Source organism: Mustela putorius, unplaced genomic scaffold (genome assembly GCF_011764305.1).
Source record: "Mustela putorius furo isolate JIRA1106 unplaced genomic scaffold, ASM1176430v1.1 tig00000083_pilon_pilon_pilon, whole genome shotgun sequence".
NCBI lineage: Eukaryota > Metazoa > Chordata > Mammalia > Carnivora > Mustelidae > Mustela > Mustela putorius.
The window spans coordinates 35719979-35739512 of record NW_025421273.1 but is presented as its reverse complement, the minus strand read 5'-3'; the positions used below and the strand labels follow the sequence as shown (position 1 = coordinate 35739512).

Genomic DNA, 19534 nt, shown 5'->3' with positions numbered 1-19534 from the left:
TTATATTAAAAAACAAAATCCCTTGTAAGGAAAACCGGACCGTAAGGTGTCAAGGATAGTTTGAAATAAAGAGATAGTTGAGTGATCCAATGAAAAAAACCTTCAAGCAATATTTGAGAATATTCTAAGTTAGCACATAGCTATTTTAGCTTAATCAACACATTCCATAAATCTCTACTGTGGAAACATAGATATTCACCTTATTCTTGAGGGAAGAAAAACACTAGAAGACATTAGAAAAGTCTGTAGTTTGTAAGCTGTAAGTTAACCTTACAGTCTTTTTGTTGGTATATTATTTAAAGAATTATATTGAATTCCAGGTTGACATGTTAAGCGATGAGAGAAAATAATCCAAATTTTAAAGAAATAAGTACTACAAATGTTCTATTTGCCATTTAATAAAGTTTGTTTTAGTATAGAGAATATAAAATACAAAGTCTCAATATGTTAGGAGTTCACAACTAATGAAACTATTGACCTTAACAGAACATTTCTAAAATAAAATCTTTCTGAAGGTGTAATTTATTATTCCAATTAATCTCCAAGATATGTGTTAATCTTCTCAGCCCAGCGTACCAAGTATGGTGTGTGGATCCGGCCTCTGTGGGTTTCCCAAGTAAACAATGCTGAGATTTCCTAAAGTTTGCTTATAAATTTCAGAAGGAGCATCTGAAATTTACAATAACTGGAACGTCAAATTCTCCACATGTTGAGCCACTAAATAAAATATTTGTCCTCAAAATTGTTTCAGAAGGCACATCAGGTAGAAGAAGCTAGTTCATGAAGTCCAATCAGTAAGGAGACTGACTAAATGAAGTACAAAAAATATTATAATGGATCCTTTTGCTCTTTGAAATCAATGGCAGTAAACTTCATTTAGAAAGAATGTGTGTCCGAGCAATAACATGCAGCAATATTTCTCAAGCTGCTAAAATGAAAAGAGCTCAGAGGCAGGCATTTCTCCATGTAGCTATATTATATTTCTGTTCTTTCTTTTCTGCTATGGAGGAAGGAGAATTGCCTTAACCACTTCAGAATTACCATGCCTTCTTCCCATCAGAGGAAATGAAGGCCATGGCTTTGATGCTAAAACATATATGATAATTACAAATGAGCATCAGGGGCAGATGGGGGCTTTTAGCTGCTTAATGACTAGGTCAATTATTAGTGAACTAAATATGCCAGCTTCTCAGTGAAAATAGATATTTTTACTTAATCCCACACTGAAATATGCACCATCTTTTCTGCCTGTATATTCCTAAATACATGAAGTGATTCCATATGTCAAATTAAAAATACATATTCTTATTTTAGTATGAAAAACAATTATAATATTGTAAATGTTAGCACCAATAGAGTCATCAATCTACCTTTATAAGCTGTATCTTCTTGCTACCATTAAAAGGTTTAACAGAGTATAATACCTGAGTAGGAGGGACTTCGAAATTCTTTCTGGCAGATATATATGCCCTTTAACATGTCATGCCAGTGATTTCAAAATTCATTTCCAATTTGTCTTAATTTGTCACTGTATCTAAGGACCTTTCTTTCTTTCTTTCTTTCTTTCTTTCTTTCTTTCCTTCTTCTTTTTAAATTTGAGTAACCTAATTAATCATTCTCCCTGGAAGGGTTTGTTTGTTTGTTTTTAGAGGTTTTATTTATTTATTTGAGACAGACACAGAGGCAGATAGGGAGAGAGAACAGGAGTAGGGAAGAGAGGGCGAAGCAGGCTTGATCTCAAAGACCTGAAGTGTCTGCCTTTTGGCTCAGGTTAACATCCCAGGGACTGGGGTCAAGCATAGGCTTCCCTGCTCAGCTGGGACCCTGCTTCTCCCTCTCCCTCTGACTCCCGCCTCCCCAATTCCCTCTCTCCCTCCCTCCCTCTCTGTCTTTCTTTCTTTCTCTCTCTCTCTTTTTTCTTCCTTTCTCTCTCTCAAATAAATAAATAAATAAATCTTTTAAAAGAGTGAAAAAAAAATTCCATTGGAAGGTCTGGGACTTCTGCTGTAGTTAAAAATATGTGTGCCCACGTCTTGAAATAGCTAGGATCCTTTCTAAATTGATTATGTTATATAAAAATCATATTTAACACAATCTAATAGTTTTGAAGCAATGTGGGTATGAAAGCATTTTTTTTCCTATATTTATCCTGCAAAGAGGACATTTAAAATAAATCTCTGAGAGTTTGTGCATTTAGCCTGTTTTAGCTTATTTTGATATTTCCAACATTACTGAGACAATATTAAAAGTATTAAATAAACTGCTTAAACATCTTTTTAGTGCTTACTTTACCGAATGGTTTGCATAATTAAAAAGTTAATTGCTTTGTTTCTACAATCTTTAGGAGGCATGGGACCAACTCCAGAAGCAGGCTGCTAAAGCTGTATTTTCTTATGCATATGCATTATTCCATGGAGTGAAGCACCCTCCCAGCCTTGGCAGAGGGTGCAGTTAAGATGTGTGTGTGCCTGTGCGTGTGTGTGTGTGTGCAGAATGAACTACCAATGAGGTACAGGCATAAGGAACAGAATTATCAAGTACCACCAGTGAATAAAGCACCTGGTATTAATCCTTACCTTATTTTGAGTACTGTATTTCATCAAGCAGCTCATGATATTGAGTCTATTATTCTGTTATTATTATGACAAGAAAAAAATCTATTAGGCTTTTCCTGATTTTTATGATATAAAAACTTGACTATTTCACTTATGATCCCAGATCTCAACACTTCTGTCAAGGCCCGATTTAAAGTGGTTTTCAATGATGAAATATAATACTGCTTTTCCAAAATTGCATAAAACAGGCATTGTGTTTTATAAATCACACAATAAAAAGTGGGATTCTCTTAATGTCCCTGAAAAATAGGTTTAAGGAATGGCTTTTCTGCCTTAGATAATGACACAAGATCAATGATTTGTTCAAAACTACATAATAAATGAATGCTTCTATTAAATATAAAATATAACTAATCTACTTAAAGATGTTTTTAAAGTAGAAATAATTATCATAGTTGCAATAGGTTTCATGAACTTTAAATGCAGTAGTGCAAATATAACCCTGTGGCGCTAATAGCAAAAAGCAAGGGTGATAAATAATAATAACTCCTATGTATTGAGCACCTAGTGTTATTAGTTATTAACCACAATTTTGCATATCTTCTTCCCGGTATCATCATCTATAAAAAGGCCGATAATATTACCTTCCTCAGTGATTCCACAAAGCAAATGGATATGTAGAATCTTCAGGTTGGCACTAATGTACCATAAAATTATTAGTTTATTATTTCAATTTACCTTATCTTTTTATCATTTATTTTTAGATACTTAATAGGGACACTATTTCATCATTCCAATAAACTTTAATGTAGGTATAATACCCACTTTATGGTCAATTGTTCTTTTCTGGTGTTTCTCGCTTTGTGTGTCTATGGGCGAGCAGGAGTGAATAAGTCTATAACTCATTTGTCTCTGACATTTGAGATACTTCATGATGACCTCCCTTTAAAATCCCTTTAGTCCTTTTTGCTTGAATTGTATTGTAATTGGGTTGTTCTGCACTATACTCTGAAAATTATCTCAAATACTCCATAAAAGTTGATTTCTACATTTATAAATATATCTGGCTTAATTAGCAGCATAAGTAGAAAAGTGAATAAGAGCTATGAATCGGTGCCTAATTAGCAGAATCTATCCATACTCTGATTGGCGATCATCCTTTACAAGGTTTTTCTCACTGCCATGAATATTTGAGAGTCATCTGTAATCTCAGAGTTTCAAGAACTGTTCTGCTGCTGGGCACTGAATGATCTTTAATAATTATTTGATGAATATCTCTGTGAGTTACTGGTTTCTGTCATTTACCACTCTTTCACAATAAATCCAGGAAAATATATGCAGGCCTCTTAAAGACAGAAGCTACTTAGCTGCAGAAAATAAATCTGAAACAATTAATAAGCTTTCCTTGTCTGTGGTTTTCACAGAATTGTATTATAAATATTGGCAGTTATTCACAATACATAGAGAGCCATTTGCTCTTAGCCTTAAAAACCAATATGGATTTCAAAAAGGGTCAGGAAATAACTTACCTTTTGGGCAAAACATGTGAGGCCACTGAACATTTTTGTAGGCAAGGAAACAATCATGCACTTACTAAATATTATGAACACAACAGTTTGACGTGGAAAAGAAAAAGCTGTAGAACCAGAAAAAAAAAGTGAAATGTATATAAACAATTGAACATAGTAGGGTAGTAACTTGATATAATTTTGTTAAATGCTGAGTATCTAAAAATAAATGTTCAGGTATAACTGCACAAAACCTTTTAAGGAAGATAGGAGTGTAATTATTAGAATTCTTGTTCCCATTTTTAAGTGAGTGAAGTTTGTGTATTGATCCAGGTTCCTTTCCTGAAAATGTGGTGGAGCTTGAACAAAGACTTAAACTTATGGCATTAGTTCTTTTGATATATAAATATAATATATAATATTAACATATATAATTATTATATAGTATTATTATGTATTATATCTTATAACAGAAGAATTAAGTTAGATTTAAGAAGGACATTTTATAATTGAACATTTATAAGACAGACTTTTCTAAAAGCTACCTCAAAAGGAATACAGAACTTGGTAGTCTAAAAAGACTCACATATAATGACTTTTGGTATAGAAAATGAATCACTTGATCCTCAAAATGTCACAGATGAGATATTACAAGGGAGAAAATGTATATGGGTTGGTGAAGTTGGGAAAGATAAAGATGTAAGGTTATTAGAATGCATAAAATAATAAAAATATGAAACCTCAGAGTCAGTCTGTGGGACAGTCCTCTAATCCTCCTTCAGGAATGAAATGTCAGAGAAATTCAGAACTTTTCATTTGGGTAAAGAAGAGTAACGTATTTTCCCTAGTATTTTCAAAGACTTAAAAAGAAGAAAAAAAAAAAAGCATAGGCTAAGTAATCAAGTCAAAAGTCCTGCACTTTGTGCTCTGAAATGAAATGTAGTTACATAAGAAAAACACACATGGGGACCTCTAAACCCATGGACAATTGATAGAACTAATTTAATAGTTACTTGATCCTGAGGACATAGGTAATATTGAGACCTGGGCTATAAAAGAAAAGCATGTGGGTTTGATTTCACAAAAGAGGATAAAAACAGTCTGGGGCTGAAATAGGCAGGAATTAGATTTTAGAACCTCATTATTCTGGGAGAAAGAGATGAACCAATGTTGTCCAGGAGACTAGAAGTGCCTCTCAGAATTGAATTCTGAAAGAACTAGTGAAGGTTGAACACAATTGATCACACTGAATGAAGGGGAGGAAGCTCAAGGCGAAGAACTCTGATAAAATATGGTTCTGTGTGAACATGTTGCTTTCAATCACCTGTTTAAAGATGATGTATGGTTAACATTGTGCCGACTAAAGTAAAGGGAGAAAAGAAGCACTAGTCCCTAAAACTCGATTTCCTCCAAGTATTTGTATAATTGAAGATTGAATTTATTTTAGGTAAGAATCATCTGAGAAATTATGAGTTTAGAAATACCAATGTTGAAAATTACGTATCACTCTGGGAGATGTTTTTGATACACAGTTTTAAGTGTCAGGTGTCACCCACTGGAGAGGAACAGCAAGTTAACTGCTGAGGTAAACAATAGATCTGATGAAAAACTGGCTGAATGTTTAGATCATGCAAAGACACGTTATAGAATGAACTAGAAGCAAGGAGAAGAATGAAGTCTGGCTATATAAACATGCTTAAAGCTGATAATGAAAAAGTGATTTACATATTTTAAGAAAAATATGAAAATCCTTAAGATTAAAGGGAAAAAAAACAACAAACACAAGTTAGGGACCCAGGATCTCAGTTGGTGCCCAGTCCTAAAAGATGCCCTGAATCTAGGGAGCCAAAGCAATCTATTTCTCAGGACATGATCCATTCAGTGGTGGATGTGTTTCAGCAGGCTTCATCTGGTCTCCATGGGTCTGGATAAAGCCCCTCCCTCTTCTGATTTCACCCTCACCCGGCAATCTTTTAAAGAGATATGCTGATTTGCCTTGGATCTCTTTAGAGATAAAGAATACCTTCTGAGAGAAAAAGCAGGAATATCCCTATTTTTGAATGGGATATTCTCCTGCTCAAAATTTGATAAACGGATGCTCAACTTTGAAATCAGGGTCTTGTAATATTGTTGAAAATTGGTCTCAGCTCTATATAATTCTGTGCACTGATAAAATTTTGGTTCTTAGATTAAGGGGGAAAAAATTGCCAGGTAGCTCCTAGAGTCCATCTGGCAACCAGACAGGTAGTCTTTTCTTGGCACACCCTACATTCCAATACTCTCTATTCAAAGCTTCAGGACAATGGAGAGTGCATATGCCAAGCCAAAAAATGGATATGTCTAGAGATTTCTGATAAACCAAATAAGTGTATGTGTGATTAAACTGGAGTTGCATTTTTATTTGGAAATTATTATGCAGCAATTGCTTAGATCATCTTGCACTGGAAGGGAGAAGTTTTATCAATAAAATCCCTATTCATAATTCCTACTAAGCAACAATGAACACAGAGAAAGAATAAATTTATGTGACATTGATGGTTGACCTTGCTTAGATAAAAACAACATCAAAAGTGACATCTGCCTGACAAATCATTATTAGTAACTCTTTGCACATAACATATTTGGAGGCATTTCTTCCCCTTCATGGTGTACTAGCTGTGATAAGCATTTTTGTCATTACATTTCTGTGGTGTTGTTTACATATAAAATAGCCTGGATTTGGAGAGTCCTTATACTAAGTTGTTTGAATTTATTTCTCAAGTAAACTATCTTTTCATTATTTTCTGTTTTGAAGCACATTTATTTGCACAGTATTACCAATCACTGATAACAGTCTTACACTGTCAGGAATCTTGTAATTACAAAATAAAAAGTTTTGGTGATAACCAGGAAAATGTTATTATGGGATTTCAACAAAAATACAATTAGTCAGACACCATATAAATTTCAAGACAGTGAGATGGACAAATGATGGTCCCACATAAAGTGAAACATAAAAGTGATATTAGAGGCAAAAAAGTAATTTAAAGGAATAATTGATATATCACTCAAGGAAATATAACACAACCTGTTCCATAGAAATTTCAGACTCTGTAGTACTTTCAGAAAATTTTGTAAGAATAAAACAATAATTCTGAACAATGGGAGCATAAGATAATTAGAAACTCATTAAGGGGCACCTGGGTGGCTTAGTTGATTGAGCATCCAATTCTTGGTTTTGGCTCGAGCCTCATGCTGGGCTCCATGCTCAGCACAGAGTCTGCTATGGGATTCTCTCCCTCTGCCCCTCCCACCTTTCTCTCTTAAATAAATAACCTTAAAAAAAAAATCATTAAGATTGGTGTCAAGGGATGCAACAACCATACCCCTGTGTTTGATAATTACATTATAATGGACTTATTTGATCTGAAAAAACATTCTCAAGTGTGTTTTGACACTATACTTCCTGGTCTTCAGTTTTCTCCGTAGTCTCACTTCAACTAAATCCCTATCAGAGACATTGGGCCCTAAGACCATATAACTAAATTCAACAATTTTTTTGGATATCTGTGTGTAGGGATTATTCCAGTCATATCATGCTAAAGTCAACAAGGCAAAGACCCTGTCCTCAAATAGCTTACAGCGTCAATGGAGAGAAGAATGTAAAGAACAGCCATCTCAGGGCACCTGGGTGGCTCAGTGGGTTAAGCTTCTGCCTTCCGCTCAGGTCATGATCTCAGGGTCCTGGGATGGAGCTCTGCATCGGGCTCTCTGCTCAGCAGGGAGCCTGCCCTCTCTCTCTGCCTGCCTCTCTGCCTCCCTGTGATCTCTCTTTCTCTGTCAAATAAATAAATAAAATCTTAAAACAAACAAACAAACAACAACAAAAAAAAAACAATCATCTCTCTCAGTTGGGTCTTCTAGTTCTTTTTTCTTATCAAGGTCTGCAAGATCCAGTATCTGCTTCCTTCATCTCTGTATCACTGGATGTTTGATAATCCCTACTTTCCTAATTCTAAATTTCCCCTCAACCTGCCACAGCTTATTTTTGCCTTTAAAAAATATCATTCACAGGCACCTTCACTGTAACTTACTTCTCCAAGATTCTTTTAAATTTCAATATTTTGATTCCATGTTGGGTATCATCTCTTCTCAGTGGCATCCGCTTCACTGATGGTCTCATTGTTCCCAAGATTTCATAATCACCAGGGTGCTAGTGACTCCAAAAGCTATATTTCTGTGATTTATGTATACTCTCTAGTTTCAGATGGACATTTTCAATGGTCTGCTTGATATTGTCTGATTTTTTTCAAAAGTACTTTAAAGTCCACATGTCTTAATCAGATTAATTCTCCTGGAAATGGAAATTCTTTCCATTTTTGCCAACTTGGTAAAATAGCACCACTGTTTCCCCGCCCTCTCAAGTTGATCTCTTTGACATCATTCACTATTGTTTGTAACTATACCCATACTTCTCTTATCAAATCCCTACCTATCCATTCTTCAAAGCCTGGCTGTGGTTTTTCATATCCTCAGCTCATCATCTTGTGGTTGTGGTAGCTTTTAACTTTTCCATAGAGGTTCCCTTGCCTTTACTTTTAAATATCTACGTCTACACATGTCATTCTCTACCATGATATTCAAATGCTTAGGAGGCAGAGAGCATTAACCTTTGGATCCTTCATGGGAATTTGCATAGAGTAAATGCTCAGCAAATGGTTACTGAACTAAATGAATTCTCAGAGTATTCCAAACTCCCCATTCATTGTACACAATTTTCAGTTATGACTGCTATGACCTTTTGCTACAAATGCTGGGCTGGTAAAATTCAGTCTCATACTGAATAAAAACAATGGGCATAATTCAGTCTACACTCTATGGCTCATAGGAATGCATCCTCAGAGAAGCTTACCAGGCTCAGATCATATGCGGGTCCCCTGATTACCTTATCAACATAGATGGTGAGCATTTCAGAGCAGAAATAAAATTGTAAGACATATTTTATGACATAAATGAACACATAGACCGTTGTTAAACAGCAGGCTACTGTTCTACCATCTTTTATTACCAATACATTTTATAGCACTCACCACAGTTTCATTTGAACACCCAATAAAAAAATTGTGGGTTTTTTTTTGATTGTCGAATTTTAGCAGTTCAAAATCTGTTTAAAGGAAGCATTTAAATTTGCATGTGTTTCAAATATATCCTCATTTTGTAATAAAGTTATAATTCTACTTCCTGAACAGTAATGAGAAGGCATGCAAAATAATAAGAGTAATGTCAAAACAAAACAAAAACAAAAACAAAAACAAAATCAACATGCATAAATTAAGTAAAAACTTACCAGAAACAAGATTTAAAAACAAGGCAAACCTCTTGTAGTCTAAATTTCAGATATTAAGGGAATGTGACATAAAGAAAAAACCCATGAACTTAACTTGAATCTTAAGACAGCAATCACAAAAGCAATTTGCAACTACAACACAAGATATGCATTAGTTTTGCAAAAATAAAACTAATCTAATCCGATCTTCTGTAATCTACTCTAATCACCTTCTTAATTTAAGTAATATAATTGGTCTTCTGAAAAGAAATGACAATAATTTCGAAAGATTATTTACAGGCCCTTATTAAGTTTGAAAGACCTTATTTAAATCATACATATTTTAATTAATGATCCGTGTTTATAAGCAGAACGAGAAGAGAGACATAAAATTAATCTGTTCTGTAGTTTCAACCTGGCTTTAGTGTGTGCTGCCAGTTTCATCACTGATAAATTCTAGAGTTTTTGAAGTAATTATGTTTAGCAACAAGAACAAGCAAGGGAAGAGAAAGAAAAGAAAAAACAATAACTTGATTAGAAAAATTAAACAAATAATTTCACTTTACCTGGCTTAACGTAAAACCTCCAGACCAATTTAATTATTATTTTTACATGATGTAGAAGATGGGTAGGTAGAAAAAGGAGGTACAATGCAGATACCATTTTAAGGCCTTCTTCCACTCCAAGACGCTGTTTATAATGTAAAAATTCCAATAAGGGTATTTAAAATCATTTCATCTATAGAGTTTTCCTCTCCCTTCTCTGTTCTTTACACTGCTCTGAACTTTTCTAATGAGTTTTCCCCTTTTCACACTGTAGTGAATTTACTGAAATCACAGTTGTATCTCCCCAACATAAGGAGTTGCACCATTGAAGCAGAGATGGTTTCTCATTCACTTCAACTTCCTCAGAGAGCCTTGGTCATACTTTATTTTTAAGACATATTTGTTGAATCAAAGGAATAACCACAGATATGTTAGTATATAATTAACCCATTAAATAAGAGCCAGGAATAATACCATCCTGCTGTACTTAAGAAGATAATGCTTTTAAAAAAAAAAAAAAAGAAAAGAAAATCCCTGCAGTAGAAGAGTTAACAAATCCTCAATGAGGAATATTGAAGTGAAGCAGTTTCTCATTAAATGAACTAACCTCTGAGGTTGAGGGCTGATGACACCTGAAAAGACAAGTTCTAGTGTTTCTTTACTATGCAAAATATGCATAAGAGTGTTGTTATATTTCAGCAACATCAAAATTGCTATACATATCCAGAAAAAAGTCAGAGAAGGAATGGAAGTACATAAGTCTTTTGGCAAAAAAGAATGCAAAAAACATGGAGAGGATACCCTAACTAAAGAAGAAGCTAAACATAGAATGCATTATCTAACAAGTGTGCTGAAATTCGGATAAGCAAATGATTCAAGAGTCTGGAGGCAACAAAGAAACTAACTGACCTCTATAGTCACTTTGAGATTTGATGAGAGCTCATTCTATCCTCAAATGTCATAAGGGTTCAGCAGAATGATCTAGTTTTAAAGGACCAGATTAGAATAAAAAGGATAATATGGCCACACATTTTATCAGTGTTAATTATTAATACTGAGATTAAAAAAGAAAGGGCTGAGAGTTCGGTAAGCATACTAATTGGACACTTTTTTTCAGCTTGTTTTCCCTGTCACTGTGAATATTTCTCAGTGGTTCGAAGGGAAACACACATCTGAAGGATATGCGCTCAACTGCAACACTGAGCATAAATGTAACAATATTTGAAAGTGAGAAAAGAGGGGGCGTGAGCCACTGGGTGGCTCAGTGGTTTAAAGCCTCTGCCTTGGGCTCAGGTCATGATCCCAGGGTCCTGGAATCAAGCCCTTTGCTCGGCAGAGAGCCTTCTTCCTCTCTCTCTCTGTCTGCCTCTCTGCCTACTTGTAATCTCTGTCTGTCAAATAAATAAATAAATTTTTTTTAAAAAAGTGAGAAAAGAGTATAGGAAGGTAATAAGGGCTTCTCCCCACCTTGAATGACAAAGGACAAAAAGAGTAGGGTTCATTCCCTCCTCTTGCCAGAGGACAGAATCTTCTTTTTTCTTTCATTTCACATCCTTGATATATTTAAACATATCTGCTCCTTGGTGTTACCCCTTGACGAACCACAAAAATGAGAAATTGACTAAAAGGTATCCAAGGTGAGAATATGGTCCTTACCAATAATTTTAGAATTGCTATCTTTGTGAGATTAAACATTTTACTTATTTATTTTTTATTAACATATAATGTATTATTTGTTTCAAGGGTACAGGTCTGTGAATCACTGTGAGACAAAACATTTTCATGATGCTTTCATGACTAAGCTATTCTGTTATGTCAAGTTTACCTGAAGTTAATAATAATCAGTATTATTTATCATTACTATTTGTATAATAGTAAATAATTCTACCACCAATGAATATGGGGAATTATGACGACTCATTATTTATTTATAAATTATTAGGTGTTATTATCTCATTCAGTTGCTTCTACAATAATAAGGTTTATTATCGAAGGAAGTGGGGCTAAGTGAGGTCAGAAAACAGCATTGCCAGGAAGAGAAAAAAACAGGATTCAAACCAATGATATTAGATTTCAGAGCCTCGTTTTTAAACCACTATACTCTATCCACAACATTGTCTCTTCCCTAGGATAGTATCTTCTTTGGATTCTTTTAAACTGTGCTGTTCATTTACTGGAAAGCTGTTGCACCATATCTTTATTGGAGACAGCCTCTGTAATCTCTTTCTATCTCTAATCACCATGAAGAAGCAGAAGTGAGTCAAGTCCTCCAGAAGTCAGGGAGGGGGGCATGTGGACTTGGGAGGCACAAACCCATGTCACAGAGAAGTAGAAAAGTACTACTTCTAGAAAAGTTCTACTTCTGGAAAGGTAGAAAATTCAGTCCACCTCTGGCAATAGAGTGCCAGGCTGAAAAGCAGAACCATGCAAATGAATCCTTTCCAGGGTATGCGAGTCTCTTCCTGCAGAAATTTTTAAAAAAAAGGGGGGGGGGTGCATTTGCAGGGCATTTGTTTTGAGGTATTAGACTTAGGCTATTAAGAAGTGTTTGAGCATCTTTGGAAAGATGGAAGACACAACCTTCCTACTTAATTCAATCTAACTGAAAACAAACTAACAGTGACTAGGTGGCAGGATCTTAAAAGTGACTGTTGGAAACTGGGTAGGTGGGAGAAAGGTAGAGAGAGAGCCCTTTATCCCACACAAAGTTATGAGTCTAGTCTCCATTCTTATTACCTTTGGTCATATAAAAACGGTACTTCATTTCCAATTTCAATCATACACATGTATTTTTTTTTAATTTTTTATTTAAATTCAATTAATTAACATATAATGTATTATTCATTTCAGAGGTAGAGGTCAGTTTTCGTCAGTCTTATATAATACCCAGTGCTCATTACATCACATGCCCTCTTTCATGTCTATCAACCAATTATCCTCTCCCCACTCCTGCCCCCTCCAGCAAACCTTAATATTTCTGAAAGCAATGTGAAAAGTCCACGGCAGATACAAAATGAGTTTGTGATGAACTCTACCGTGGTTTAATACTCAAAACCAGTGTGCTTTAAATAATACTGAACGCTTGTGGAATGAGGACAATGAATGAAACAATGACTAAGCCTAACTTACATATTTCTGAAAAAGTAAGAAAGTATGGAATTGGGGGGCTCAGAAATATTAGTGTATAAAAATCAAAATTATCTTTCAAATATCTGAGAAAACCAAGAGACATAAAATTAATTAGACATTTTAGAGTGGTCTTTTTTTTTTTTTTTTTACCTTATTTAACTTTTTAAAATCTGCCCAAAGCTCTGTTTCTGATTTGGAGAGTAAAACATCTAAGGAAAATTGGATATAAAGAAAAAAATCACAGATTGTTGGATTTCTGTTAACCACCTTATAGATGATTAGAAGCAGATCCAGAAGGAGTAAGTGACCTACCCAATCCTAAAGGCAAAATTGCGATTGGAGGTCAAATGGGGTGCTTCCTTTATCTGAGTTTTTAAACACTGTATATGGTTACAGTACACATAGCAAAGCCAGATTGGACTTGCAAAGGTAATTCAGGGGGTAACTGAGAAGAATAAGTAGACTATGGCATGAAGTCAAAGGTCAATTGTCAACTAACAATAGATCTAAAGAAACCATTGAATACCACTCCAAGAGAAAATCTGAAGACAACTGCATGAGGTAGACAAGGGCAAGCTCTTGCATAGTCAATTTATGCTCTTAATGTGATGATGTTTTTAAACAATATTTGTTTTTCACTTGAATTATGAATTCATTATAATGGGTTTCAATTGTTTTAATATTTGCATTATCAAATATTTTATCATTACTCAACTTCCTACCATGAACCCCATATTTTAATATCTTATCCCTTTGGCTCAGGTCATGATCTCAGGATTCTGAGATTGAGCCCTGCATCAGGCTCCACGCCGGCCATGGAAACTGCTTAAAATTCTACCTCTCCTTCTCCCTCTGCCCACTCCCAATAATATATAATAAAATAAAATATCCTATCCCATTCAGTGTATTTTATTCAAATAATACTTAACTAATTTCCCCAATCTTATCAAAAGATCAACACGAGATCATCATAATATTGATAATAATTCATGAAGAGCAAAGAAAAATATATTAGTGATGTTTTTCATGAATTAATGTCCAATTCATAACAAATTCTTGAAATATTTTTAATGACATCATTTCCATTACTGTTTTTCAGAGACCCAAGGGTGTAAATATCTGGATCTGGAATTATTAAAATAGTGGGACTCATTCTAATTATTAGATTCAGGTTTTATGAAATTGTGTTGATTCTTACAGTGTATTCTTTTTCCTAAGCTGATAAGAGAATAAAACCTCATTCATCATTTGGCAGTAAGGTGGGTTAGAATGTAGGATAAAGCTTATTAATCCACAGGCCCTCTTTATGAAATTGTGTTTATTATGCTAAAGTATGGGAAGCAAATAAAAGCCTTTGAAGAACATGAGTGTATTTCACTCCCTCTCTACTGAAATTTTCCTTCTAGTTATTTTAGTTATTTTTAGTTACTCCCTTACTCCAACATCTATGAAAACTTATTTTTATCATTAGCTGTTCTAACACATACCCAGGTAGCATCATGACGTTGGAATGTTTTATTATTGCACTGGAAATTATCCTCTAAACTTTACAATGGAAGTTAATCCAAAAAATCAGTTTTAACTGCATTGCTCACATAGGTTAAAATTCAAGGAAAATATTTGAGGTAATAATAATTAGGAACTAGGACAGCATCCAAAATTGTATTTTCATGGAAAATCCAATACAAATCCTGATTAAAACCTAACCAAGCAAAACACTGCAGATTACCTGGATTCCAATTAAATGCGACAAATGAATACTTGACAGGTTTCAATTCCAATTCTATTTATGTCAGAATGATCCATTAATATTGAAGATAAAATTACCAGAATTCAAGCAACACAATTGTACTTTATGGCTAGATAGAAATCTAAAAACCTGGACCCAACAAAACTTATTCAATGTCAACTACTGCATTTGGATCACCCAAAGTGAATCACATCTCCTTCTGTCATTACCTATAGAGCAGGGCTAACATGAATCACAGCTAACTGATAACAACTGATTATATTACACTGAATTTCAAGTGTCAGTCACATACAAAATCAGAAAAATCAGTTCTATTATGATAGTCTTTGCTGTTAACAAGACTAAAAACATGGTTATAAAAAATAACTAAAAGCCTTACTTGGCAAATGTTTCTCAGCAACTTTCTAGTTTCTTAACAAGTTCACCTGTTAAGTTTTCCATCTATGTTTCCTAAAAAGTAACCAATATGTGTTTACCATATATAATTATGTTTCTTACTTGTCATTTCTTACTTATTTTAAAGGTGTTGAATCCCCTTAAACTCAAAAAAGAGAAAAATAACATTAAAAGGTGAATATAATGACAATGATACAAAGTCCTTTCTGTTAATATAGCTGACATCCAAAACTCAAGACTTAATTGTACATTATGGTGTTTATTGTGAGATACTTTTTAAAACACAAATAAAACTGTATCATATCATCAAAAGGTAATCACAGGTATAGGAATGTCCTTAGATCAATTCTGCCTTCCTAGGTGTATGTGTGTGTGTCTAATATTATTATAGTATTTTAATTTTTACTTTTGTGCAAAGCATTTCAATCATATTTGCCTTAGAAATATATTCATCAGCAATGCAATTCATACCAAAATTTTTATATAGTTATTTAAAGAGATACTAAAAAAACTTAATTCTTAAAAACCACATCAAGCTCCCATCCACATAAGCATACACCACCATACACACAGATAAGCATGCCTTTATAGCCATAAGGCAAAATGCCATTTGAACTCTGGATTATTAATCAAGAGGGATATCAATCATCAGACCCTGATATCATATCTTTTCACCCAGATAACAGTGTGGAAAAATAATTATTTAACATGATTTAGTTTAGCCATAATTTCACTTGGGGTCATTTATAATCTATTACTCTCTAAAACTGGTTTTAATATTCATAGGTAAACTTCAAGAAAATCAGACTTTTCCTGCATTAATATGCTCTATTTGCATACCAACACTAAAGAAACTGGTATATAACAGAAAGTTGGGATGTCTTATTTCACTTGGGGGTTGGGATGGTGAAAGACAAATCCATTTCAAGTTTTCACTAGAGATAAAAATGCGTGATTCCCCTTCCTTCCCCTACATATAACCAAATCTCTTTTTACACTTGAAATAATAATAAAATCGACATAAAATTTACCATTCCATTATTTCACACAAGCCTACTCCTCAGGCATTTACTTATAACCTGAAATCCAAAAAAATACATCATTTAATTGTTTTGGGGAACATAAACAAGTGTGAGAAGATTTATAAATACTATTTGCAATCTAACTTTATAACTTAAAAGAAAGTGTATAGGAGGCCAATTGATGTGGTCCTCATGAGAATCATTTCACAACAGGATAGGAACATATAGAACTAAAATTTGCTTTCTTCTTTTTACCTTGCACAAAAATGAAATTGAAAAAAAAACACGATGTATACTTAAAGGAGAAGGGAGTTCTTATAGGATTTACAATACATTTCTGGAGAATAAGATAACACTGTTCTTGTTTGACTCCATTTCAGCTATCACTCAAAAGAGAGGTTCACAAATGCTTTAATAAATACCTAGGAGAAGAAAGAGCAAGGTGTGTTTATTGTCATTTCCTTTCACTAAGGCTGGACAATTGCATTTGAAGAAATAGTTGCATGACAAAAATGAATAGAAGAAAACAATAACACAAGACCTTTTTCAATGGCTATTGTTTAGGTATTATGAATTAATTTAGTTGTTGTTTTTTTTTTTTTCATAGCAGGTACTACTCTGATTTATTTGGAAATGTGTTTATTTCTGACAGGCTGTTTTAAAATGATGGTGCAAGTTCGGTGAATTTTATCTGCAAGGTTATGTTCCTTTATTTGGCATTTCTGTCCTTTAGCAAATATTTATTTTTTTAGATAAAATAGTTTTAGTGTCAGCTATTTTATTTGGGTTTTAGACTGACCCTTGCAAGTTTACTTATTATGGCTCACTAGCGTGATTATGTGTGTGGATGCTGTGTTTGCCCCTACCATTTTCCATATGCTCTGCCTCACCAACACTGCCATCCGGCGTGGTCCTTTCATAGTTGTCCTCTGGGAGTGGAAGGGCACCCAGCCTTGGCCCTGATGAACTCTTACTGCTTGGTGTCTCTGACTCCTCCAGCCCGCTGTCATAGCAACTCTGCAGTGACCCCTGATGTGGGTCCTGAGGCTGACTCACAACAGAAAACGTCACTCTACGAAATGGCTGCAAAAGAAAAGATTCTGAATGTCACTAAAATATAAGATTGTAAATGATTTTATCAAAAAACACATACATTGCATACATCAAGGATTACTGACGACTAATTCAATACAAAATGCTTAGAGATGTTGAAAGCTATTTGGTTAACTGCATTATCTGAGGCAAGGCCTAGAACTTAGATTTTATTATGGAGAAAAACAAAACAAAATCAAACAAAAAGCACGAGAAATTCCCCTTCTGAAACAGAGATAAGAAAATGTCAATTTCACTAAAACACACATTTAAATCTATATTAGTCCCACATAGTCAACCTTCTTCCGTTCTGTAGTCGTCACTTCAAATATGCTTTTCACAATAGACTCTATAAAAACAAGTGTCACTGATTTGGGAAGGCAATAAATATTGAAGTAATCATTGCAAGAATTCATTTTTTAAAACTTCAGCTTTAAAAACTTTGTCTATATGATATAATGGTTTTAAAACGAGTGTTCGACAGATGCATTAAACTATTTAAGGTACAACTGATAAATAGGAATTTAGATGCAGTGCTAGAAAACAGGAATATATTTCTTACTTCAGTCATATTAAAAACTGTAAAGGTGGTATTTAAATAATAGATAAACCTTTCTTTAACCAGGGAATACAAAATAAACCAAAAAGCTTAATTGTATGCGTTTATGACTGTTTACAGTTTGTTCAAAAACAAAAAGTTACATCATGTACTGTCTTTAAATTGTATCTTTAAAGTGTTGTATATTTTTATCCAGTTGGATCTCACAATTTACTAAGGCATTGAAGTCAGCTGCACTGAAGATTTACTATGTGTGGAATTTACAGATTATTGTAACTACAAAATAAATTGAAAGCTTTCATCTCATTCAGAGAACAAACTGATCTCATGCATTGATAGTGCTACATACATAATAATTGGAAAAAAAAATACAAAAATTTTCTGGAATAGCTGTCTGAGATTATCCTTGGAAATAGTTATATCCATTAAAAATTCTTGCATTATTTGAAAATAGCAATTTTTAAACATATAACTCATCTGGTTCTTTTTAAAATAAAGCATAAAACTAACATTGCCAGAAAATAGTGAGAAAGGTAAAAAACCTTTTTTGCAGTTTTATAACTTGAATACTAATGGTACAAATTACTAGTCACAACTGGGACCAGTATAATTTTTAAAGTGTTAATGATAATCTACACATGTTGGTTATTAAAGGGAAAGTTATGAAGAGTTATGGAATTTCCTCCAAATTTAAAAAAATCAGTTTTACTACAGAAAAACACATGCTTCTGCAAATCTTCCTTGTATCTTGTCTCAGAAGACTTGCTAGGAATACTGTCCATTATTGGCATTCTTAACCAGTACCTTATCTTTCATGTATTTATTTGGAGTATACAAACTTCATAAAATTCTATATTCATTCTAGTTCAAAATAAATCTTTTAAAACCATTGAATCTTTTTCTAAGGGAAAAACATTCAAAGCACATTCTCTTCTTTATAATGTTTCACTGAATTGGAACTGCAGTAAAACAATTATGAAATATTTCTAGTACAAAAAGTATATATATAACATGGCCCCATATTTACTGGCAAGAAATTCTAGAAACAGTAATCTTATTTCACTAATACTTTCACATTTCTTTACAGTAGCATGACGTTTTATATATACAAGTAAATATAAAAATTAATTTGTATTTGTTATGCTTTATCTTATGTGCACATATTTTCTTTTAATTATTTTCTATTTATCACTCTCAGCAAATTATCTGGATTTCCTCAGTCTCATCTAAGAAACAAGGCTGCTGATAGTTTCCTAAAACCACATTGCTCTGCATACAGAAAACACTCAGCAAATACTACTGAACAATGAGCTTTAAATGACAATACTGAATTTAGGCAAGCACTCCATTGGTTATTCAGACATATCGTTTCAAGACACAGCAAGGGGTTAATATACACGCGTAAAGAAAGAGAGTGGGAAAAAGGAGGATCAAATGCTGTTCTCGATTTTACTTTAATGGTTCTCAAATCTTTTAGAATCAGTCTTCATTAACCCAAAAGGAATGATCAAAATGAATACAGAAACACATAATTTGTCAACAAGTTGACAAAGGAAAAAATAAGAAATTATGAGAAATGTTGTTACATTTTGTTATAAAAATAGAAGAGAGGGTGATGTTTAGCTGAAGGTAGTAAACTCAGAACCTGTGATTAAATGCTAGTTCCACCAAAA

General features: G+C 33.7%; 1 protein-coding gene across 7 annotated transcripts in view; it reads right to left on the bottom strand.

Moving 5' to 3' along the window:
* Positions 1 to 19534, bottom strand: part of PCDH7 (protocadherin 7) — a 417107-nt gene that overhangs the window by 204890 nt on the left and 192683 nt on the right. For 4 of the 7 annotated variants that reach the window (XM_045076301.1, XM_045076308.1, XM_045076307.1 and 1 more), the window contains exon 2: positions 17077 to 17293. The exons of 1 other annotated variant lie outside the window; for it this stretch is intronic. In XM_045076301.1, the coding sequence (XP_044932236.1) occupies positions 17077 to 17293 (217 nt within the window). The remainder of the gene's footprint in view (positions 1 to 17076; positions 17294 to 19534) is intronic. 2 more of the 7 variants (XM_045076305.1, XM_045076317.1) reach the window with 1 other exon arrangement.